Raw genomic sequence first — 23,437 nt, 5'->3', positions numbered from 1 at the left:
CCCCGTTCCTGGTGTTGCATGAGCTCAGCCCCCAGTAAAGACCAAGAGCAGAGTGCCAGGCCCCTTGCTCACATGACCCCATGGTTATGGTGCCCATTTTACAGTTGGGAAAATGAGGCTTGGGGTTTCATGCTATCACTGGAGAGTATGCAGCTAGGAAGGGGAAGGGTGGTGAGTCACGCCCAGACCCTCTGGACCCCAGAGTCCATGCTGAGCTGGGCTGTTTTGTTTTATCCTCATCAGACCCCAACAGGGATGTTAGTGCCCTATGACACAGATAAATGTCACTTTGGGTGACACTGCTGGCCAGAGGTTGAGCTGGAATGTGTCCAAGGTCACCGATGTTTACTGCCCCCCAGGAAAGGCAGGAGGGCGGGGGCAGGCCGGGGGAGGCAGGCCCTTTCCCATAGGTGACGGAACCTGATGCCTATTTACTGTGATCGTTAACCGTGACAGCAAAGGTCACGATCGGGTGCCCTCTGCAGGGGAGCAGGTCAAGGGAGCCTCCAGGGCCCATGCCTGGTGGTCTTAAAGCTCTGGAAGGCACTCAGAGGGGCACGTGGGTGGCTGGGGACTCTGGACGAGGGTGGGCTGAGGACAGAGGACAGGAAGAGCGTGAACCCGCAAGCCCCAAAGGTGCCCCGGGCTGGCCCAGCCCCGCTCATCTGCCCCTCTCTGCCCCAAGTGAGCTTCAGGGCGAGTTTTTCCGTATTTGCTGTGTACCTGCTGTGTTCTGGGCTTTAACCCAGCCTCCAGCTCCAGGCACCCATAGGGTCTGGGGGGCGGCACAAACACTGGGTTCCAGCAGAAGGTATCAGCCCCAGTTGGTCTGGGCTCGTGCGTGCTGGGGGCGGGCAGACTGGGCACCCACAGCCCCCAAACCAACTTGGCCTTGTCTACCTTTCTGCCTCGCAGGGTCTGGGGCACAGCACGGAGACGTGGTCATCACGTCCTGATTATTGCAGTCCGAGGTCCCAGCACAGAAACCGGGAGCTGCAGGTGGATGGAACACAGCTGGCACCATTTGGGGAAAGTGAGTCAGGAGCCAAAGGCAGGGATGGAACCCTTGTGGCCCCCTGGACACTTCTGTTCTGTGTAAGGCACTTCCTCTGGGCTGCTTCCCAGACTCCCAGGGCCTGGTGGCAACAGGGTCATGGGCCAGGGCGCTGGGCAGGTGGGTGACACTGCACAGGGGAGGGACAGCTTCCCAAATGGCCAGCTTTGCCATGGGGATGAGAAGCCTCCTGAAGGCCTAGAACAGGACTCGAGGGCCTCGGACAGACATCTTAACCATGGAGCCCAAACTCTACCTCTAACGGGGGTCCAGGAAACTGCCTCGGAGGCCAGCAGGGGCAGAGAAACAGAAGCCCAGTGCCTGGGGTGCCAGCCCTCCCCAGCCTGGGGTGGACACTGCCCTGCTTTGCCCATCCCCCTGCCCCAGACGTTCAGTTTCTGAGTCAGAGCACACGCCAAGTAAGTGTTCTGTGCGGAAAGAAAAAAACAGGTTTGAAAGCCCTCGATTTAAATTAATACAGCAGATAACATTTAATTCCATTAAATGGGTTTTCCCCATCAGTGGTTTTGGCATCAGAACATGAGGCTTTCTTGGGAGAGCTGGATCAGCGCTCAGCCCTTTAAAGGGAAAGGAAGCTCTGATTGCCATTTCCCAGCTCCAGCAGATGCTCCGGGCCTCAGTTTCCCCATCTCTAAGATTGACACAACCTCGGCTTCACCTTCCACGCAGAGCAAGGCACCAAGGAGCCCAGAGGAACGAGCGAGTTTGCAGGCGGTGGAGGCGAGGAAAGCCGAGATGCAGGGGTGTGGCGATGAAGGGGAGAGCACGGAGCTCGCTGCAGGCGCGGGGGTCACGCGGCTCTCCCCGCCCGTGTGCAGACGGGGAGACAGCAAGTGGAGGACGCTGTGTTTATCTGAACAATGTGGCACACCAGCTTCGGGTTCGTTTGCGCTGATCACCCAATAAACACTGTGAGCCCAGGGGCCAGGTGAGGGCTTGAGGCCAAACCACGCCACCTGCTCTTCTCAGGGTAGCCCACGGTTGGCACGCTGCTCAGTATACAGAAGGTACTCAATGAATGCTTGTACCCTGGAACTCACTTGTCTTTCGCTCTTCTCCTCCCTTGTGGATGACAGTTGAGAAAAGCGTTGGTCAAAAAGAGTTTATGGACAAAAGCCCATGAGATTGGCCTCCATTTCCTCCATGTGGGGTGCAGAGCCCCCAGGCCCACACTTTTGTCAAAAAGCGCATTTTAAATTCTCCCACTCAGGGAGATGTAAGACCTACCATTTAATGACACTAACTAGTGGTTTCTAGACTCTAACCGGTGGTCAATTCAGAAAACCCAACTGTGGTGCCACGGTACCCCTGGTGACATTCTCTCTGCTCCCACTTCCCATCGGGCTCCTCTCTGTTCCCCCATCCCCACCCCCACTCCCTTCTTGGGGATGATCCTGGTGTCTCCTCCTCCTCTGGACAGGGTTCCAATCACACAATGTTTCATCAGCATTCCTTGTTTCTTGGTGGCTCAGGTAAAAAAAACCAAGCAAACAAATCGATCTTTTCTACAAAATTTATTTTTTTTAATTTTTCCAAGAAGAGTTAGGGGGAAAAATTGGAATCACATCAAGGTAAGTAACAAGGGTATATAAAAATAATTTAAACATACATATCAGTAATAAAGCAACCTTTCTTTCTAGCAACAACTAGTAGAGAATCTTGCCCAAGATTTTTCCAAAGGTATTATATACATCTCAGATAACAAGAAATACAGACACACACGGACACAGACACACACACACACACACACCTGTATATACAACTCAAGTATGTTCCCGGTGCATTCCAGCTAACTGAGAGCTACAGTGATCAAAACAGCAAAGCCTAACTGCCTAGCGTCCTCAGGGTTGAAGAAATGTGCATTGGAGAGTGGATTTAGAGACCTGCTAAGATTTCCCTCCCTGATCTCACAGTTACTAGCCCGTACTCTACAGTCTTACTGGAAAACAAATCTGCTCATTACAGTAGAGCAGGTGGTGTGGGTTTGGGACACCCCACTTGTTCTTGTTCCTGGTACCCCCTCGTGGGATGGAAAGGGGGTGATTTCACAGGTGAAGCCCTCGGGTCTGATTACATCTGGCTGACCCTCTGCTTCAGGGCAAGAACCTCTCTCTCGATCTCAGCGGGGAGGTCGGCGTTAACCTGCTCCTCGAGGTACTGCTGGATGTCTTCCACCTCCTTCTCCCAGAACGCCTTGGAGATGTGGAAGAGCTCCTCCATGTTGATGTCCCCCAGGCCCGTCAGGTTCAGGGCCCCCTCCTCAGGGATGAGCCCGATGGGCGTGAGCTTGGCGCCAGCTTCCCCGCTGATGCGGTTGAACATCCACTCCAGCACCCTGGAGTTCTCTCCAAAGCCCGGCCAGAGGAATCTGCCGTCCTTGTCTTTCCGGAACCAGTTGACGTGGAAGATCTTGGGCAGCTTGGCTCCCGGGCGCTGGGCCATGCTGAGCCAGTGGGCCAGGTACCTGCCGAAGTTGTAGCCGAAGAAGGGCCGCATGGCAAAGGGGTCGTGCATGATGACCTTCCCTGTTAACAGAAAGCGGGGGTGATGCTGGTCAACGTTCTCACAGGACAATGTCCGTGACATTTACCTGTGACATAATATTGTTGACATTATTGTTGACATAAGCTCGTGCGGTTCTGTCTCGCACTAAGCCACAGACAGGCAGAGACAGAGACAGAGCACACCGGTCACTCTCTGTGGTTGTGATTTCCTCTCTGCTTTACCTTGGTGTTCTGCAGCCGCTGTGGCCTCTGATCGCATGGCCGCCCCCACGAAAACTCCGTGTTGCCAGCTGACAGCTTCATACACCAGGGGGACACCTGCAGTGGAAGAAAAGAAATGTCCCTTAAAGGCTCTGACACAGACCCTTTGGCTGGCAGTGGCATCTTTCCAAATGGAAAGACACGGCCGAATGATGTCTCACTGAGCTAACTTTGGCTCCCTCAAAGCGAAAGGGCGCAAAACCATCATCAGCTTCATGCCACTGAGGCCACGCAACAGAAAGTTAAACTGGATGGAGCTCCCTTAGGTCAAGGATCCAAAAAGGCTTGTGGTGCCTTGCCAATTATCTTGGCTTTTTGGAAGCTGGAGATCTCTGGCACCCTCTGACAAGGTCATGAGAAAGGAGAGATTGCACGGATGTCCCCTGGGAGCCAACACACCCACATTCCCAGGCTGAACGAAGGAGAGCCTCACCGGCAGGTCGGCGGCCCCCGAAGATGATGCCCTCGATGGGCACCCCTTCTGGAGACTCCCAGGCAGGGTCGATGATGGGGCACTGGCTGGCCGGGGTGCAGAAGCGCGAGTTGGGATGGGCACAAGGTTCTCCTACCACAGCAAGAGAGGAGAGACCCCTTAGCGTCTGGTCCAAACAAGTGGTGTTTCTGGGCTAGAGCCCCGGGGCCTCGAGGCAGGGCTCACCATCCTGGGGGGTCCACTCCTTGTTTTTCCACGAAGTGATCTTGATGCCTGGGGCCAGCGGCTGGTCGATACCTTCCCAGTAAATGTCCCCATCGCTGGTCTCAGCCACATTGGTGAAGATGGTGTTCTTCTGGATGGTCTTGATGGCATTGGGGTTCGTCTTCACAGAGGTTCCGGGAGCCACACCAAAAAAGCCATTTTCCGGGTTGATAGCCCTTAAGTTACCTGCAAAGTTTTAAACCAGAGAAGTAGGAAACGCATGACCAAGAAAGCCCAGCATATATTCTCAGCTCTGGCCAGGCTCATTTTTGCACCAAATTCTCAAGTCTTTGCTTCTTTCCCTTGCCTCATTCCTGGAAGAGATTTCTCTTTTCTCTTCCAAGCATTATTTTCCACTTTGACACTTTGACGACCCTTTCTTCCTCATTCCTTTTCCACCAGTACTATTTTAACAAATGTATTGTGTCAACAAGCAACAACATATGGTTCGATTTCAATCCAGATTCTATATTAAATTAAAGAATGCTTACAGAATACATATTCCTAAGGCTTTGCAAGACGTAGCAATAACTTAAAAGATCCAAACATGATTTGGGAGGATCTGGCATGCTTTAAAAGGCGACAGTTCACTTAGCTCCAATGATTACTGCCCGCCGTTGGGCCTGAAAGAGTCACCTTGTTGGTCAAATTTCATCCAGGCGATGTCATCACCCACACACTCTATTTTCCACCCGGGGAGGCTGGGGTTCATCATGGCCAGGTTGGTCTTCCCGCAGGCACTGGGAAAGGCTGCTGCAAAGTACTTCTTCTGGCCCTTGGGGTTGGTGATACCCAGGATCTGTTGGCGACAAAATTCCTCCTTAATCTGTCCTTTGTGTCCCCCTGGTGGTCAGTGGCTCAGTCTAGGAGAGTGCTCAGAAGTCCCCCAAAAAAGAGATTCCCAAGATCTATGTCTTCAGGTATCAAAATGAACACTTTAAATAACAAAGCCTAAAGGAGTGCTACTGGCCCCACTGCAGTGGAAGTCTTCGAGAGAGGCATGAAGCATCATCAGTGGAATTTCTAAGTCTGTCCTCCTTGGGGCGGGCCAGACGCCCATGGGAGATGCACTTCCGTAGACACTTGGACCTCTGTGCCCCCCTCCACCCCATGCCCAAGACCCCACCGTGCGTCTGCAGAACTTGCTACGTCTTACCAGCATGTGCTCCGCCAGCCAACCCTCTTCCTTCGCCAGCCGGCTGGCCATCCTGAGGGCAAAGCACTTCTTCCCAAGGAGCGAGTTCCCGCCGTACCCGCTCCCGAAGGAGATGATTTCCCTGCGGTCAGGCAGGTGCGCGATGAGCGTCAGCTCTGGGTTACACGGCCAGTTGTTCACCAGCGGCTCTGCAGAGGAGGACACATCCCAGATGAGCGTGTCACGTCCCCACCCAGGGATCCCCCAGGGCAAAGGCCCAGGGTTGAAGGCTCAGCTTATTTGTTGTTTGCACTTCTGATTCTGAAATAATACGCTTACTTTTTAAAGGCAAAGGGCATCCCACCGAATGGAGGCACTTGACGAACTCGCCGTCCCCCAGTGCTTCCAGGACGGCTGTGCCCATCCGTGTCATGATACGCATGCTGGTCACCACGTAGGGCGAATCAGTCAGCTCGACGCCGATCTTCGACAGCGGCGAGCCCAGGGGCCCCATGCTGAATGGGATGACATACATGGTGCGACCTGTGGGGGCCAGTCCATGGCAACCAGTGAGAAATGATCCCGCAGCCACCCAGCAGGGGAGCCTAGTCTCAGGGTCCCCACTGTCTCATCACACTCTTGCTACCAGCAACCCGCGCCCCGCTCTCCACCCCACTGATTTTGAAAACTCCACTGGAAATCAAACGGAATGCCAAAATGAAAGCATTTTCATAAACATGCAACCGGGTTCTGCCAAGCTCTCCTGAATCCCAGAAAGGAGCCAGACATTTCAATACACTGCAAGTTTCATACATGAATTTAAAGCTATCTGAGGCCATAGGAGTGTTCAGGGCTATCCTAATTATCATGAGGAAGACATAATAAGAGGTTTGCCTTTGCTTTTACTGGATTTTTCCCAGTCAAACAAACATCTCACTCACCTTTCATGCACCCTGGAAATCGGGCTTTGAACGCTTTCTCAAAGTCCTCCTCCGACATCCAGCGACCTAGTTGGCTGAGGCCAGTTTTGGGGATGGGCACGGTATCTCTTTGCTCTTGGGTAATGATGACTGTCTTGCTTTCAATTCTGGCCACATCCCTGGGGTCGGTGAGAGCCAACCAGCTGCAGATAGAAAACACACACAGGTTAGGAATGGAGAGGAAGTGCCGCCATCTTGCATTGGATCTGTGCCTGGGATTCAGCCAAGCGACCTGTTGGAATGGGCCAGTCCCCTTCGTTACTGTGCTCTTCCCACACCTTGCAGAGGCCAGGCACACTGACAATGTCCCATAACAGTGGACAACCGCACCAGCTGGGGCACCGTCAAGGAGTAAATGTACTGGACTTGGCTTGGCTTCTAGGACAGAGCACGTCTAACTGTCACTTCTATCAGGGATTCCGTTTGCAAGGACTGTGTGTCTGTACCATCTCAACTGCAGACTTGAGCCGCTCGATGCCCATCTTCCCATCAAAGGCTGCATGGTTACTCCCCTTCATTAAGTTTTTCAAGAGTTGACAACCCACCCCACCCACCCTCTGCTGGGTGTGGACCCACCTCCGGCAGGTGCAGGGTGTGAAGCAGCGGCTGGGGGCTAGGGGCCGGCTTACCAGTTGCTGAGTTTCTGCAGCTTCCGGATCATGCCCTCTCCTTCCATCTGGTCCAGCAGCTGCTGGTTCTCCCCCTCGGAGCCATCGCAGATGTGGATGTGGTCGGGCTGACACAGCCTGACGCTGCTCTCCACGAAAGCTCTTACCGCCTGGGGCAGGCTGTCAAGGGTGCCCTGGATGACTTTGGCTGAGAAGTTGAGGCCGTTTTGGAGCTGAGGAGGCATCTCTGCGGGGTCGTGCTAAGGGCCACAGGCGCCAAGGTTCCCTGAAAGAGAAAACACAGGCTTCATGACCAAAAGAACACATGCCCTCAAGGAAACTCAATATACTTCTTTGGACGGCGTCTCACCAGACAGCCAGAGCTCTGAGGACAAAAAGAAATGAGTCTACGTTATTTCTAGAAATGGCAGTTAAAAATCTCGACCTACCTTTTTTCTTCTCGGATGATCCCGATCAGAGATCTGAGAGGGTCTTTCGAGGTTCTTCCCGCTGGTGAACCCGCGTTCCCAAGGGGAAGCCCGCGTTTGCTGGCTGGGGGTAGAAGCTCCTGGCCTTAAATCCCCTCGAGGAGAAAGGCCCCACCCCTCGGCTACACCCAGGGAGGCTCGTCTCTGACGTCAGGGGCCGGACTTTGGATCCAGGCCACAGTTGGTGGAGCTTCTGGACCATCTCACCACAATAAGCCCCAGGGAGATAATTATTGAACAGATAGTTGTTAATGAGTGCTGTGAGGCCTTTGTCCCCAGACCAGCCACAGCAAGTTCTTACACAACTTGCAATTGACTAAACTTTGACCCAGTTCACTGCTGATGTAAAACACTCCATCCTCCCACTGACTGGCGGGCTGGATCCCACAAGGCTGGTGGGTGCCCCTCCTGGATCCCAGGGGCTGTTGGCAGCACATTTTGTGTCCCGCTGGCTGGTGGGTGGCAGAACACCACTGTGGCGAGGTGTCACCATGCAAAGCGTATGGAAAGGAAGTCCCCAAGCGTAGGTGACTACATGGCTCACTGGCAAAAGTCAGACTTCACTGGGGGCTAATAACCTTACTGAGTGTCCCCCATGGGTCCCCCACCCCAAAAATAAACTCTGTGAGGACAGGAATCTCTGCCTATTTTGTTAATTCTTGTATGTACAGTTCCCAGCATAAAGTAGGCATAGAATGAGTCAATGCCAAGCATCGTTCTGAGCCGGAGCCTATGAACACACAAGGAAACTGAGGCACAGAAAGGCCAAGTGGCTACTTCCAGCTCCAACAGAAGGAAGACTGGAACATAAGCCCAAGGGGCTCTGGATCACCCCACCATACTCTCCCTTGTGAGGTACCATTTCCTTTTCTGGAATTTTCTACATATCATACTCTAAGCAGTTTCTGGGCTGGATGCAGATGCAGGTACCCACTGAGATGACTGCACACTTCTCACTGCCTCTGCAAGTCTGACTGTCTGGGGAGTGAAGGGGGCTTGGTGGTTCTGAGGAATTACACTTGAGCAATGAGACCTTTATGCCGGCTGTAAAGAATTCGCATTGCAAGCAGTTAAGAACTCCAGTCCAATTTAATGAACTCTGGAGCTGCTTGCTGGCATATGGAGAACACTGGGTAAGAAGTCAGGAGCACAGGGCCAAGCCAAGCCCCCAGTCTCTGCCGGCAACCCAACAGTGCAGTCAGTGGGCACCCTGTCCCTCAGAGTGGGTGGGAGGGACTTGCCTGCCTCCACCATGGGACTGCAGAGATAATTCTGTGACTGTTTAAGGAGCTGTAGAAATCTAAGCCTCTGGGAATGGCAATCTCAGATGAGGAGTATCTAAGGGACTACGCAGTAAGCCTTGGCTCCCACTGCAACAGTGGCTGTGCACATGTCCGCATCTCCCACCAGAATTATCACCCCATTGCCATGTCTCATTTACTCAGATTCTCATTCAACCAAACGAATCTCTCAGTGTAAACAGCATATGAGAGGTTTTCATTTAGTTTAAAATTATTTCCCATTTAGGTCACTGGAATTCATTCTTAGTGGTGCTGTCAGCCATATAAATTTGTGTCGTGTCTAAATTCAACCACGACGTAATGCCCAGTTGCCGAGGGATACGTTCTCAGCGTCTGACACCAGTGAAATTAGCCATTCAAATGCACGGCCATAAACATGCAACACACGCATTTATGCCGGCGCCGTCCATTTCACCAAATGGGTAGAGATTCCCATTTTGCTGATAAAACTGTGATAGGTTTCGTTCCCTCCAAGAGCACATAGATTGAAAACAAAAATGAGGAACCCGAACTTATTTGCCGTTCTAAATGCTACCCATAAATTCTAGGTGTTTCTGTTTGGCGTCTTCCTGCGGAGAACCAGCCAGCTCATTTAAAATGCAGGAGAAGTGGACCACCACGGCCCCTCGGCCAATTGCTTAATTACCACCCTGACCTCAGGGAAGGCTGGCAGGATTCCCTTGCAACTGTCCCTCATCAAAATAATGTGAAAAGGCAAACACTGGGTTGCAGATTCACCTGAACGTACTGAATTTGTTAGAAGAGAGTGATGCAGACAGAGGGGAGGGCGTTGAGGACACAGGGCAGAAGCCTGGACAAAGTCCGCTCGGCCCTCTGTTGACCGGAAGGCAGGGAAGGGTCCCGGCCCCAGAGGGAACTATGCGAATTGTGATGGTCTCCGGGTGTGAGCTGCATCTGTCATTTCTGGAGCAAAATGCCATGGGGACCCCCTAATTTTTTCAACGGGGGCTGAAAGTGCAAGACTGCTCCTCTTTTGAGCAGCGTGCAAAAAGTGGAACCCAGACACAACTGCTTTTGTTGGAAGGAGAAGGAAGCAGTAGACACTGGAAAAAAAAAAAGAGTTTCAAACCCCAGAGTTAACGTCTTCACTTCTGCGTGTGAGGTTCTGCACACCCTTGTCACAGCTGAGGCTGCAGGCTGGCTGCCCTCAGGGTCCGAGGAGGGAGCGAACAGGACTCTGGAAAGCCTGTGCGGAGTCGGGCGGCCGAGAAGGCAGCACGGAAACCCGACGGCAGTCTAGAGGGGCCAAGACTCAAATGGTGTGAGCGGGTGAAGGTGGGGGTGGGGAACGGCTGCCTTCCAGGTAAACCGTGGAAAGGAAGCCCTGAACTCCGGTGGGATCTCACAAAGGATGCTGAGGACAGTTTGACTGAGACACAGATTGGTGTTTTTTTCATTAACTGAGAGCCAAAAATAAAAGGCAACAACAACAACAAAACCAGAAATACTCAAGAACATCAATATCGTGTGTGGACGGCCTGGAGAGCTAAGAGATGGCTTCCACAGTGTGCACTGAGAGATCTGGGGGGATTCCACTGAGCCACCCCAGAGCATGGTGTGAGAGGCCCCGTGAGACATGGTCAGAGTCTTCTCATGCACAGCATTCCTGACATCATCTGTGGTGTGCATCAGGCTTCCATATTGGATCTTAGTTTGAACAAGGAATTCCACAGCCAAAACACCCTGGGACTCCACCAATCACAACCCGCTCCTTCCATGGGGAAGTGAGACAGCTGAGACCCAGATGATGCAAACAGAGCATTTTCCCAAGCTGAGGCTCTGAACTGCAAGACCATGACCTCCAGCCTCCACGCCACCCCCAATCGGGGTGACCACAAAAATGCCCCTCGGTTCAGGAATCTGAACTCACAGGAAAGCATGACCCTTTCTTGGTAAAGAGGGAAAGGGACAGTTTTCCAGAAGGTGACAAACTAGCAGTGTGACTCACGTGTCTTGCGCTAGAGCCAAAGTTATATGCGCAAGTCAATGCTGGTCTCCGATACCAGGATGCTATTCCATGGGCATGGACTGGCCCAGCCGTGGGAGTTTCCAAACAGCAAGAAAACATGTTCAGCTGCGCAACGATCTGCCAAAACCGTTTGCCAGGGCAATCCCAGGTGTGTTTGTTAGGGTCAAATATTTACACGTTCTCCACATATGGGGTAATCCTAATGTCTTTGTCTTCAGACTTGAAGGGTGTTTTTACAGTTGAATGAGTTGAGTTTTTAGTTTGGAGCCACAGAGAATCCTGTAACTGAAAGGGTCCTTAAAATGTCATGTTACTCTAGCGTCACGGTTAGGGGGTCTTTTCTGGGGGTGATGAGAGTGTCTTGGAACTAGACAGAGGTGGCAGATGGTAAGTGTCCAAAATACCCCCGAATTGTACACTGTAAGATGGTTGGGTTTCTGTTGTGTGCATTTTACCTCAATTAAGAAACAAAAAAGATTCTGTAGCCCAATCTTTCCTATTTTGAAGATGTGGGAACAATGAACAGGTGTAGGGAGCAGGTGTTGGGGGAGGCTCATCAGAAGCCCTCCTAAGGAGGCAGGCAGGTATCCAACACCCTCGACCCAGCCCTCCATGACCTAATCCTTTCCCCTTCTCCCAATGGCCTCGCCATGTCTTAACACCTTGATTGTGGGCTGCGTGCGCCCTCACCCAGCAGAGACGACAATTTACATCATCCGGGAGTCTTCCCTCGGGAGGGTCACGGTGTTGTTTGCATCTTCTTTCCACGGCGAGGAGATAAAAATGAATCTGGAGGTAAACCACAGTGCTGGGTGCATGTTAATAAAGCCTGATTTTTGTGGCAAAGATGGGCCTACAAGACGTATTCAATGAATGTTAATAACCAGGTGTTAGAACCCTTTTAGAGGGCTGGTTATCTCCTGCTTCAATCATTAGTGACCCATGGCAATAGTGACTCCATAAAATCTTGTTTATTTTCTTTGGAGCTGTCTCTGTCGGGTTTATGGAGAGGCATAAAGGCTCTCCGGCCCATGCAAAAAGGAGGCACGGAGTGGACTCCAGCGAGAGACGACACATCCATCCCATGAATGATTTCGCCCTTCAGAGAGCCGTGTCACCTCTGAGTCCCCCTCAAAGTCAGGACAGACAGATTCTAGAACTACCTGCATGTCATACCTCCCTTTGCTTCTCTCCAGGGTCGTGTGAGACAAAGACACCATTTTGCCTCCGTCATTGGGGTCGGGTGTCCTGCAGATTGTAGCCCAGCATGTCCTCAGTGAGACAACAATCCCACTTCCGGGCAGCCCAGAACCCAGACTCGGGAGCCCTGGGTGGACTCCAGTGCCGGCTCCCCCAGAACTGAGCCACTCTCTTTGTCCGCCCAGCATGCAGGTGGGTAAGACATGCACCAAGGCCATTTCTGGCAGTAAAGTCCTGTCGGGTTGTTGCCGCTCACGTTGGCCACTATGGATTCTGAGGCCCATGGTGGCTTTGGTCTCGTCTTATTTCCCTCTCACCTACTTTGGGAGACTGGTCACCCTGGGTTTCCTAAGCCTCTCTTCTTGTTGGAGGCCTTGTTTCGCTAAAATGGGAAGTCAACGGTCAGAGGCCAGGGGGTACAGGTACCCAGCTACACTGGGTGGGAAAACACAGCTGATCTGGATAAGACAACACAAACTTAAAAACTCACACTGGCCCTAAGTGTCTATAGCCCTGCCTTAGCTCTCCCTATCAGGCTGTCCGCTGCAGACTGCGCAGACCCAGGTTTTGGTCCAAACCACCAACGTCCCACCATCCCCTTTGTTCCAGAGTTTTGTTTGCGTAGGACTTTTAGGGTAGAGGATCCTAGCCATGTGGCAGGGCCCCCGTGGGTCTGTGTACTCTAGTCCGTTCTCCAGAATGAGACTCATTCTAGATGACCAAAGGGACAGATGTCCCTGGGTGGGTCGCTTCTCCTTGATGATCTCATTTCCCCATTTCTAAATGGAGAGGGCCCCTCTGCCTCCCAGGGCCCTGGATTTGGGGCAGTACAGAGGAAGCCAGCCCCTGTCCCAAGTCCGCAGCACGGAGACTGAGAACGGGCTCGCGGTGAAAGACGGCTCCCCGCACCCTCACCGACTGCACCCTCACCGACTGCACCCTCACCGAGGAAAGAGAGCAACGCCCGGCAAAGCGCGGGGCGAGAAGAACTAACTGCACAGTTACCACAAAAACGATCCAACGCACTTATTTTGCCGCAAGAAAACGGATACCACTGTGCATGGCAGTTAGCTCTATTGGAAATAATGATAGTCCCTCTGGGACCAAACGCCACCCTCCCCTGGTGCTCGCTGATAACTATGCAAATTCTTCCACTTGCCTGGAATGTGGCGGCTCAGAACGAAAATGCCTTTTCTGGTCCGTGCTGGGAATAATTCCTGAAACTCGGTAAATCTTAACACAGTCTCAGCTCCCAAGGGGGGAGGATTCGTACCACGGAGACTCGATGACACAGTCCCCGGGGTGGGGGGTCCAACCAACCCGTCTCGTCAGGGGCTGGGCGGGGGGTGGGGGGAGTCTCCTAACTTAGATGTGGAACCTTAAAACCTTTCCAAGTTGAATTATATAGAAATTGAAGCCCCTCAAGCCCCTCATATCCTGGTACAGAAGCAAAGCCCATCTCACATGCAGAAAACTCCATGTTTGTCTGAACAAGGACCAGAGTCTGGTGGGGAAAGATGCCTGTCCCAGCCCCCTTCCCCAAACAGGCCTGCATTGCTTTGAAGAGATAGCCAAGTAAACTACGTGCTAAAGGGGGAAAAGCAACATTCATTTTTGTGTTTTGGATATTTAAAGAGAATGTGTGATTGTTGGAGGCATGAGAAATCCGAGAGGGGTACATGGAGTCATGCGCCCACAGGGGCAGGGACAATTCATCTCCTTAGGAAGTCAGTGTCTGAGGCAGGAGCCTGGGAAGCCGTGGGGAGGGGACCCTCCGTACCCAGTAGACTCTGATTCTTTCATTTCCAATCAGGTTGACTTCTGTCCCGCAGTTCTGCTGATATCGGGCGAGATTATGCCCATTTTCTTTCCCTGGCTTGAGCAAGGAAGCTGTGAGGTAAGAGCCTCTTTCTGAACCCTGCTCTGCCTCATCCAGAGCTGGCGAGGGCCAGGACTGGCAGGGTCTAGGGCCTAGTCACTTGTGGGGCCTGGCCTCAGCTGCCCAGCCCCCTGGGCTCAGTCTGCAGGCAACACCGCCCAGTGTCCAGGGCTGGAGAGGGGTGGCAGGGCGGGGCTTCCAGACACCCACTTCCAGACAGATGAGGATCAACCTCAGGGAGCAATGGATGCTACCTGGCCATTAAGGTCACCAGAAACAGGGACCGGCTCCACACTTGGATCTGTAGATAGGGTCCCGGTGTCCTGTGGGAGGTAGTGAAATGGAGCCACGGCATGCACGTCGAGGCAAACACTTGCATGTGTTTCTTGACCACGTGACCCTAGTTAACTCGTACCCTGTCTGCTTCCGAGGGTCCCGTTGTTGTTAGCCGAGAACAACACCGGACTTGCTTCCTAGGGTAATTACGGGGATCGGATCTGGTAACTCAACCACGGGGTTGGCACCATTAAGCCAACACTCATAAATGCTGGAAGGAACAAAGCGCCATATTTTACGGGTGCAAATTCTCTTATTTGCTTAACAACTGAATCCTGTGTGGTGCCGCCGTGGGAGGGAGGGGACAGAAAACAAAGGCAGAGTGCCCGACTCCTAGGAGTCTGGGTTCTCCTTTGTTTCAGCACCCTCCACACCTCGAGCCACGCCCCGCATGTAGTAGGTGCTCAGCTAACGTCTGCTAGGTAACCCCCCAGTCCCCGTGGAGGGACACATTCTGCACCCCTGGGAGGCCCGTTTGACGAAGTCCCCAGTGCCCTGTGCCGGCAGGAAATGCATGAGTGTACCCGCTCCCTGATAAATCCCTAACCACGGAGTCCAGCAGTTTCTCCTCGGGTCGCTATTTAACTTTCTCCCTACGCCGCGCTGTCTGCTCGTCTTCTCTCTCGTGTCCCTGAATCAGATTTATGTCACCACGTGTGCGGAAGCGCCGGCTCATTTTTCACTCCGGAGGCTGCCGCTCCGCCCCCATCAGCTCCCCCCAGCGCACAGCGCCTCCCCCGAGACAGGTGCACCGGCCGGGCCTGCGCGGGGCAGGAGTCCCGAGTGAGGCCCCACGGGCGCCCGCTAGCGGGGCGCGGGAGCTCGCGGTGCAGCGCCGCACACACCCGGGGCGGGAGACGGTCCTGACCGCCCTGGCGACCGGCTGGCGTCGTTTCGGCCGCGCGACTCGGCCACCCGCAGGCTGCTGACAATACCCTTTCTCGTGGCCCTTCGCTGAGTGCCGAGGCATGAACCCAAGTCCATTCCCGAGCTCGGTACCTAATTTTTATTAATAATATCTTCGCTCTATCAATCACTGTTAACTAACGGGAACATTTGAAGAAATTAATTGAAGCCTGGCGAGAGGAAGCCTGGCAGCTCCTTGCGGCCCCTCCCCGGCGGACGGTGCGGCGCAGGCCCGGCCGCCAGCGCGCGGTGACTCAGGCTGGCCCGACCTGACTTCCGCCCACAGAGGACACTTTCTCCTTCAGAGAGCCGCTGCCTCCGCCCGGCCGTGCAGAAACTGCTTAATTAAGGCTTAACCTTAATCAACCTGCTAATACCGGTTTCTCCAGATCCCACCCCCGCCCCCAGAAGCAGGGCGGTAGCCGAAGCCCCTGGGGACTGGGTTGCCAAGAAGGTGGGGGTTGGGCGGGGGCGGGGCGGGGGTGGGGTCTATGGGCGGGGCTCAGGTGCAGGGTCTCCAGAATTCACTTGACAGACAGCGAGGTGGGCCTTTTGCAAGTTGGCCTCGACATTCTTGCCCAAGGGTAGAGGAACAGAAGCTGGGGATGCAGGAAAGGCTACCCTCCAGGACCCCCAGCACGCTCTTCTGTCCCACGTGTCCCCGGGTACCCTGCCCAGAAACCCGCTTCTCCCACCCAACCTGAACACAGCCCACTGGAAAGCCAAGGGTTTGTCTCCCCAGACCTGTAGCATCTTGGGAACAAGAGCCGGCTGCAGCAGCCCCCTAGAAGATCCTGTTTGATGTGGGCAACAAAGGCGGAATAAAAAGATTCCGTTTCTTTACTATCTACAGCCCATTGACAAGTCCTTGAAAGAGGCAGTGACCTTCCCCAGGGACTTAACTGCCTGGCTGTGGACACTTCGCTAAGGGCAAAAGGCAATCTTAGCCCAACCACCAGGATCCTGTAAGTCTACTTTAACATATAAAAATTCCTTCGGAAACTTCCTTGATCTCTATCCCCCTAAGCTGGTGATCACGCTGGCAACCCCCCCCCCCCAAGCATGTGGCCCACTGATAGACATCTGAAGGGTCTCAGGACTGAGTTTTTACCAAACAATAATAAATGACCTTTCCTAACAATAGCCAGTCCCTTCAGGATGCTGGAAACCTTGTTTCCAAAATACCTGGGAGGCTTACAGTATCTCTAACCCCCTCCCCACTCGTAAGCATGTAACGGGCCCCTCCTCTCGACCCTGGTGCAGCTCTTTCCGCCCACAGGTCCTGTCCCCGCACTTTAATAAAACCACCCTTTTGCACCAAAGACATCTCAAGAATTATTTCTTGGCCATCGGCTTCGAACCCTAACGTCTCTTCTACATCGATGTTTATTTCTATGCAACGAACTACAACCTCAGGATAAAAGTTCCAAGAGCTCCAGAAGCATTCGGAGCATTGAGCATTTTTCAGAAAAAAACTGTGATGTGCCAGGCGCCAGCGAGATTGGATTTTCAGTGAGCTGCCCTGTGGTTGTAAATGAAAAATTCAGGCGCTTTGGGTCAAAACGCATTTTTTAAAATATGCGTGTTTGGTGATTTATATCAAGTCCTTCTGCGTTTAGACATTCCCGCGTATGTTTTGGAATGTGTGAAACCTATTCGAGCAGTCCTGAGGCTTTGTTTTTTTCTTTCAGGTGAAAAATCCCAGATGTCCTTCATGTTCAAATGAGTCTTCACAGTTGCCATTTGCCGGAAGACAGCAATGCGATCGTTGCATTCAGTAGGCAACCACCTATGAGGTAGCTCATGTGAATTATTAATGATAAATTCTTTGGGGGGGGGAAACTTCTTGGACTTTCTTTGCTGTACTTTTAGCAATTGACTGAGACGCCCATCAGATGTCTTCTCGTGAGCTGTCACATTATTTAAATGAGGACACAGGCTGACATTTCCAGAGGAGCGAGCTCAGTACGTACCAAAAAGGGAAGGGGCTCTCTGCTTTGATGGGCACCTCGTAGGCTTTTCAAAATAAAGGTTTGGAGTGCTTTAATTGTGGAGCGACTTGCCACATAGTTCAGCCCAGAGTTAAAAGATTCTCAGATACTTTGAAGAACAGCCAAGAAGTTTTGTGCTTCGCTACAAACAGGAGAACACTCATTAAGTGACACTTGAAAGGCACTGATGGAAGGTAACGGCTGCTCAGAATAAACCTAGGAACGCTTGGCTCCTCATTGTTCTTTACATATCTCATTATTCCAGGTATTGTCATGTAAAAAAGAGAAAAAAAAAGTTGCCTGTGTGACGTCTGTTGTTCCTCCAAAAAAGAAAGTCCAAGGCCAGAGGTGAAACCTACCAGGGCGAGGGAGGCCTGGACATCCTTCCCGAGAGCACAGAGACGTCATGACCTCTGGCAGCAGGCATTTTCACAAAAAGCCCACTTACTTGTGGCAGGCTTGCCCACCACAGGTCCCGTTGTAGCTCCGGCTGTGCCTCGGACGCTTATTGCTACGTATCTGAGTGCAATCCGCGAGGCCAGCCGCTGTGCTAACTGATTTGACGGAAGAAAGGGGCGTGGGAAGGCAGTAGAACAACCAGAAGAATCCTGACTATCTCAGTCCATTGTCCTAGCGGCCTGTTCCAGTGGCTAACCCCAGGGTCCATATCAGTCCTTGGAAGCTCCAAGGGTAATCCCTTCAAAGTCAGCTTCTCTTTGGGGAGTTAAATGTGGTCGCAGCCTTGAGCCACTCTTGTTCCGACCTCAGGGCCTTTGCGCCTGTTCTCCCTCGAGCCTGGAGCACCCTGTGTGGTTTGTGCATGGCCAGGCCTTCGTCTCCATCAGGGCTCAGCACTTCCTGGCACCCACCAACACACTGCCCCCTAATTGTGTTTCCTTCCTGGCTCTGATAATGATGTGACATTTGTGTCTTCATTTGTCTACCTGTTACATCGTGTTACATTGCAGAATTGAAACCCTGTTCTGAGCTCATCTCTTTGAAAACACAGCGCGGTGGCGCGGTGCTGTGAGTCACCTCGGGCTTGAAAGCATGAAGCAAAAGCATACTTTATATTAGTGATTCATTTGTGTTTCTGAAATTAAACAATAATTTCCCTTATGCTCTGTTCTTTTATATAACCATGCTGGTAAAAACTCTTATGAGTCAGAAAGTGGGGGGAGAAAGGGGGTCTTTTATCATAAGATGATCAGTCATCACTCACCAGATGTCAGCTCAGTGCCCCAAACACACACGGTTTTAATGGGATGTTTTTCTGGTCATTATTAATTTATTCCTTTATTCATTAAAACTTTCAGGGCAATTTACCAGCTGAAAAGAGAGATGACAGCAGAAACATAGGTGTGTTACAGAAACTACTCAATAAGACCCGAATGAGTCACTTTCAAAAATATGTTAAAGTTTTTCAACAGGAAAAGTATAAAAATTAGGGGGAGTAAACAAAGTCTTGGTAGTAATTGATAATATGAGAATATATACGAAATGCAGTTATTTCATCATTTGCAATAAAATGGTTATGATAATAGCATGGTATTATAAAAATAATGGGGTTATAATAAAATCATAGGGTATTTATCTTACCTTTTTTGCATTAAGATATAATAAAATTATACTCAGAAAGTAGATTATCCCTTCTATTATTCTCTTGAAACATTAGCTCTGCCTGGGCATTCCACTAGAAACTTCCTTCATTCTGCTGTGTGTTTCCTTCAGTGGGGACCTACCACCGAATGGCTCAGAGGTCCTGCTTCAGGGCAGAGGGACAGACAGGCGAGGGGTCTGAGCAGGGTCCCACCCCAGGAAGCGTACGGGCCCACTCTCAGAGCATGCTGACCAAGAAGCTGGCAATAATTCTGAAGTCAGCATCCCTTTCTCCATTTGGTCATGACCTTTGAGAACTGCAGAGAACCTTCTAGAAGGAAATCAAGTCCCTCTTCAATCAGCAGAGCCACTGTGGCTGATGATGGTGCGTGATTTGGGGTGAGCTCAAGAGCATGTTAACAGAGGAGCCCCATCTCTCCAGACCCCAACTCTTGGCCAGGACATGAGAGTCAAACTCTCCTGTGAATCCAAGGCACATCAGGTCTTTGCCAGGTCTGCCAGGCTGGTTGAGCACCACCAGTGTTTGAGCACAGCAGGGCTCCTTGTGCAATTTGTCCCCATGACGCACCAAGGTATCCTCTGCAAGGCATTATTTTGACCAAGAGCCTGATGAAGCCACTGCCAACAAAGAGAGCCAAAAGGCCACCAAATGCCAAAGAAGATTGAATGTTCAGAGTGGCCCCAGCCATTCCCTTTCTGGTGACATGACCAAAGGAATCAATGTCGTCCGAGTTTAAGGGATTCATGAAAACCCCTCCCTGTGTCTGGGAACTACCCTCCAGCCCTCACAGGGAAAGGCAGGTTTAACCACTTGCTCTGTGGTTTCAAAACGATGCCCAGGGAGGGAGAGACCAGGGAGGCAGGAAGGAAGCACAGAGTCACCGTTGTATGAGCAAACAAGCTGCCTCAGTGTCCTCATCTGAAATAGAGGGATAAGAACAGTACCTGCTCCCTAGGGCCATGGCGGGAGACCTCCCGCGGCAGCCAGCACTGGAGGTACAGAGGCCCTCCAACGGGGTAGTGGTCTCCACCTTTATGTGCTCTCCTCTTTCCCAGAGGAGAAGCAAGGAGATCCAGCAGAACATCCAACGTCACCCTGGTCCTGCACTCCGCGGAGACCTGCAAACTTTGGCAAGTCCTGTCAGAGGGGGCGACCCCCAGGACCCCACAGCACCATGCCCCCCGTCCGGGACTGCCAATCTCAGACTCTCCGATCATGTTTCCAGATGAAAGTACACGTATAGTTTGTCTGGCTTCTTCATTTCTCCTCAGACAGAGTGACAGCTCCTCTGCGCTCCCCTCTGTGCTGGCTTTTAGCCTTTCTCCCTCTAGTTTCCATCTCGCCTGCTCTGCTCTCCTGCTCAGCCCCCGCCGTAATCAACTGTCAGCTCAGTATTAGCCCACTGTCTGCCTGGCAACCCGCTATTATGCACTTATTTTATTACTTGGTTTCCTACCCTGATCTTGTGATTCATTTCTAACCTTTACTGACGGTAACGTAATTCCTTTGCTGTTCCTCCTCACCAGCCCCCTCAACCTTTAACTTGCCGAGGACAGCTTCGGTGAAGGCCTGGAAAACAGGCTTATCTGCAGCCCGCAGCTGACAGTCTTGTTTTTCACTGAGCAATCAGTTTAATCAAATGAAGTGCTCTACTTAATACTTTCAAGTCCTGTGGAGTAAGATCGGAAGAGATACACAGGAATCGGGAAGGAAAATAAGATGATCCATGGGTCCCACAGGCACATTTGGGACCCCAGACAAACGTCAAGACACGTCCGGCATTTAGCCTGAACTTGCCCGGTGGTACCTCGGGGTCACGACAGTGTAGGTTCACAGTCACCATCCCCATGATCTGTGCGGGTTGGGTTTCTAACTATTTTTAGAATCGTATGGGACAGTTTAAGAAGAAAGAGGAATCTTGTTTTATGGATGCCCCACCCAAAGGAGACCCAAAATATATACCATCACAATGACAGAAGGCGGTGGGTTCTCTTGCTGTGGGTGTCAGCAACACGGCGGCAGGTGGGATTTCTCTTGGAAGGAGGGATGTTACGGAAGAAAGAAGACATCGAGAGATCCGTGGAAGTCCACGGGTAGTGAGGGCTGGAAAGGGGCACGTGAATCATCTTCCCCGATTCCCCTGCATTCAGAAGAGGAAACAGGTCCTGGGAGGTGGAGAAGCTTGTGTGATGACTGCAGCCAGGTCTCCTGGCTCCAAAACCCAGACTCTGTCCAGCCACTCAGCACCTGGAAGCAGAAACCCTATGGATTTTCTTTCATTCCCATCTCACGTTTTTGCGATCGTAACGTCCTATGACACTCTCTTGCTTTGCTTTCTCTCAATTATTTGTCCGTGGGTCCTCTCCCCCGCCTCTCTGTGTGTAACAGCTTTGTTGATATATAATTTACACACCCTGAAATTCATTAAATGCAAACAGTTCGGTGCTTTTTACCAAATTGGTAGAATTGTGTCACCCCGAGCACTTCTAGAACATTGCATCCCTCAAGAAGGACCACTTCCCCGTGAGCAGTCCCTCCCAGTCCCACCTCGCTCCAGCTCCAAACCACCCTCCGTCTCCATGGATTTGCATATTCTAGACATTCCGTGTCAATGTCCTCTTACAATGTGGTCCTTTGTGATTGGCTCCTTTCCCTCAGCATCATATTTTCCATTCATGTTGTCACATTGGCAGTACGTCATGCTTTTGTAGGACTGGATAGTATTTCAGGGTATGGACGTGCCATATTGTGTTTACCCATTCCTCCGCTGATGGCTGCTTGGCTGCCTTCCGTCTGGGGGCTTTTATGATCGTGGTGCTGACCATTCCATTTTTATGTCTTGATACTCCATAAACTTACTTAGTAACTGCAGCTGGCCCAACCTGCTCCTAATCTTGCCTGTCCGACCCTAAGTCATGATTTGACCAGACGCCAAATATCCCTGGGCTCACCCCACTCCCACCCCCGTCCTCTTGGCAGGCGCCACGTCTCCTGTCTTAAACTTGACATTATCTCTAAATGGCAACGTGTTTTGTGAAATGTCTCTGGTGACATTTCTGTTTTTCTCTGCAGCTCCCTTTCTGTACACTCACTTAAAGATCTTTTTAAAATTCTGATGCGCCAACCCATCCATTTTCATGTTGCACATCTGTGAGACCCTGTTGACAGGATTTTGTATGGAACGTTTCTGCTTTCCGTCTTTGGATCCCCTCGCTTCCCGAATCCAATCTTCACAACTGTGAGAGGTAGGAAAATCAAAGATCGTGCAAAAATAATGAAGCTGGATATCAAAGACATTAGCATAGACTGTTAGAGACAAAACCAGCATCTGGCCTGGGTCTGTTGGTATCCAGTCCAGTGAGCTTTCCAGCAGACCTCAGGGCAACAAATTTAACTCACCAGGAACAGAGCGGGGCTGGTAAATGTGAAAAAAATTAAAATTTCCTTTTAAGAGGAGCGTGGGTGGCTCAGATGGTTAAGCATCTACCTTCAGCTCAGGTCATGATCCCAGGATCCTGGGATCGGGCCCCACATTGGGCTCCCTGCTCAGTGGGGAGCTTGCTTCTCCTTCTCCCTCTGCCTCTCCCCCTGCTTGTGCTCCCTCTGTCTTTCTGTCTCTCTCGAATGAATAAATAAAATCCTTTTAAAAAATTTCCTTTCCGTTCTGGTTTCAGTTCCGGTCATGATCTCAGGGTTTTGGGATCGAGCCCTGCGTTGGGCTCAGAGTCTGCTTGAGTTTCTGTCTCTCCCTCTTCCTCTGTGCCTCCCTCTCAAGCACACACACTCTCTCTCTCTCTCTTTCTCTCCATAAATAAATCTTTCAAAAAATTCATTTATTTTTCCAATGAAAGATCAATAGCTAAAACAGGACATAATTAACACTGGGTACCCCAACCTAAATGATGCAAAGCCTCTGGAAATACAGGACCATGATACGAGCATGACACAGCTTAGAAATGGGGAATGATCACCCCTAGCAAGCAGTGAGCTACCAGTGCTAGACCTCTCCTAGGAATTCTGACGACGCCGGGTTAAAGTTTACCGCTTATGTTCTTTTAAGAGGGGGGTTGGTAAGCAATTTAACAGTGTCAACAAGATTTCTGTCCACTGTTGAAGCTCCTTGAGAGCACAGGCTGTTTCCGAATACGTGAAGCAGACCGGGGATCACATACACGCTCATCTGCTGGTGGATCCTACAGCTGGACGTAAAGCGAGCCGTTGATAGAGAGCTCGCAGAAGGAAGTTCCAAGTCATTTGTAATGTTCACTTATTATTTCTCTAAAGAGTTTTATTGTCATGGTTTCCTAGGCTGATTCTTGTCTGGTCTGAAAGCAATAAAATATCTTCTTTTAATTGGAAATAATTTAAAATGTTACTCATTGAGCTGGGTCTTCTCAGATATTAATCCAAATTACAATGGGACAGACTATTCCAGTCACGATATAGAGATTTACAAACCACTGAG

The 23,437-nt window shown here is 51.4% G+C and overlaps 1 protein-coding gene and 2 long non-coding RNA genes across 3 annotated transcripts; 2 read left to right on the top strand and 1 right to left on the bottom strand.

The window, feature by feature from the left end:
• Positions 1–2,574: 2,574 nt before the first annotated feature.
• On the bottom strand, positions 2,575–7,826 carry PCK1 (phosphoenolpyruvate carboxykinase 1). The gene is made up of 10 exons (XM_059407286.1): positions 7,710–7,826; positions 7,282–7,546; positions 6,614–6,795; positions 6,012–6,215; positions 5,694–5,881; positions 5,174–5,336; positions 4,499–4,723; positions 4,274–4,405; positions 3,802–3,897; positions 2,575–3,600 (listed from the first exon to the last, which is right to left on the bottom strand). The coding sequence occupies exons 2-10, from the start codon at positions 7,503–7,505 to the stop codon at positions 3,146–3,148; spliced, it is 1,869 nt and encodes a 622-aa protein (XP_059263269.1). The 5' UTR covers positions 7,506–7,546; positions 7,710–7,826; the 3' UTR covers positions 2,575–3,145.
• Positions 7,827–9,936: 2,110 nt separating this feature from the next.
• LOC132022821 (uncharacterized) lies at positions 9,937–13,429 on the top strand. Its single transcript, XR_009405743.1, has 3 exons — positions 9,937–11,187; positions 12,236–12,431; positions 13,049–13,429. It is a non-coding gene; the product is annotated as an uncharacterized LOC132022821 (long non-coding RNA).
• Positions 13,430–15,214: 1,785 nt separating this feature from the next.
• On the top strand, positions 15,215–18,924 carry LOC132022820 (uncharacterized). Its single transcript, XR_009405742.1, has 3 exons — positions 15,215–15,449; positions 16,214–16,325; positions 17,052–18,924. It is a non-coding gene; the product is annotated as an uncharacterized LOC132022820 (long non-coding RNA).
• The last annotated feature ends 4,513 nt before the right edge of the window (positions 18,925–23,437 follow it).

This window comes from Mustela nigripes, chromosome 7, assembly GCF_022355385.1.
Source record: "Mustela nigripes isolate SB6536 chromosome 7, MUSNIG.SB6536, whole genome shotgun sequence".
Taxonomy (NCBI): domain Eukaryota; kingdom Metazoa; phylum Chordata; class Mammalia; order Carnivora; family Mustelidae; genus Mustela; species Mustela nigripes.
This window is presented reverse-complemented; position numbering and strand designations above follow the sequence as displayed.

Bases quoted from the DNA above. Each gene is read 5' to 3' on its own strand.
- PCK1 (XM_059407286.1), bottom strand. From the start codon at position 7,505: ATGCCTCCTCAGCTCCAAAACGGCCTCAACTTCTCAGCCAAAGTCATC. The intron at 6,796-7,281 runs GTAAGCCGGCCC...TTCTATCTGCAG, and splicing joins CTGCAGAAACTCAGCAACTG to CTGGTTGGCTCTCACCGACC. The intron at 4,406-4,498 runs GTGAGCCCTGCC...TTGCTGTGGTAG, and splicing joins GGAGTGGACCCCCCAGGATG to GAGAACCTTGTGCCCATCCC.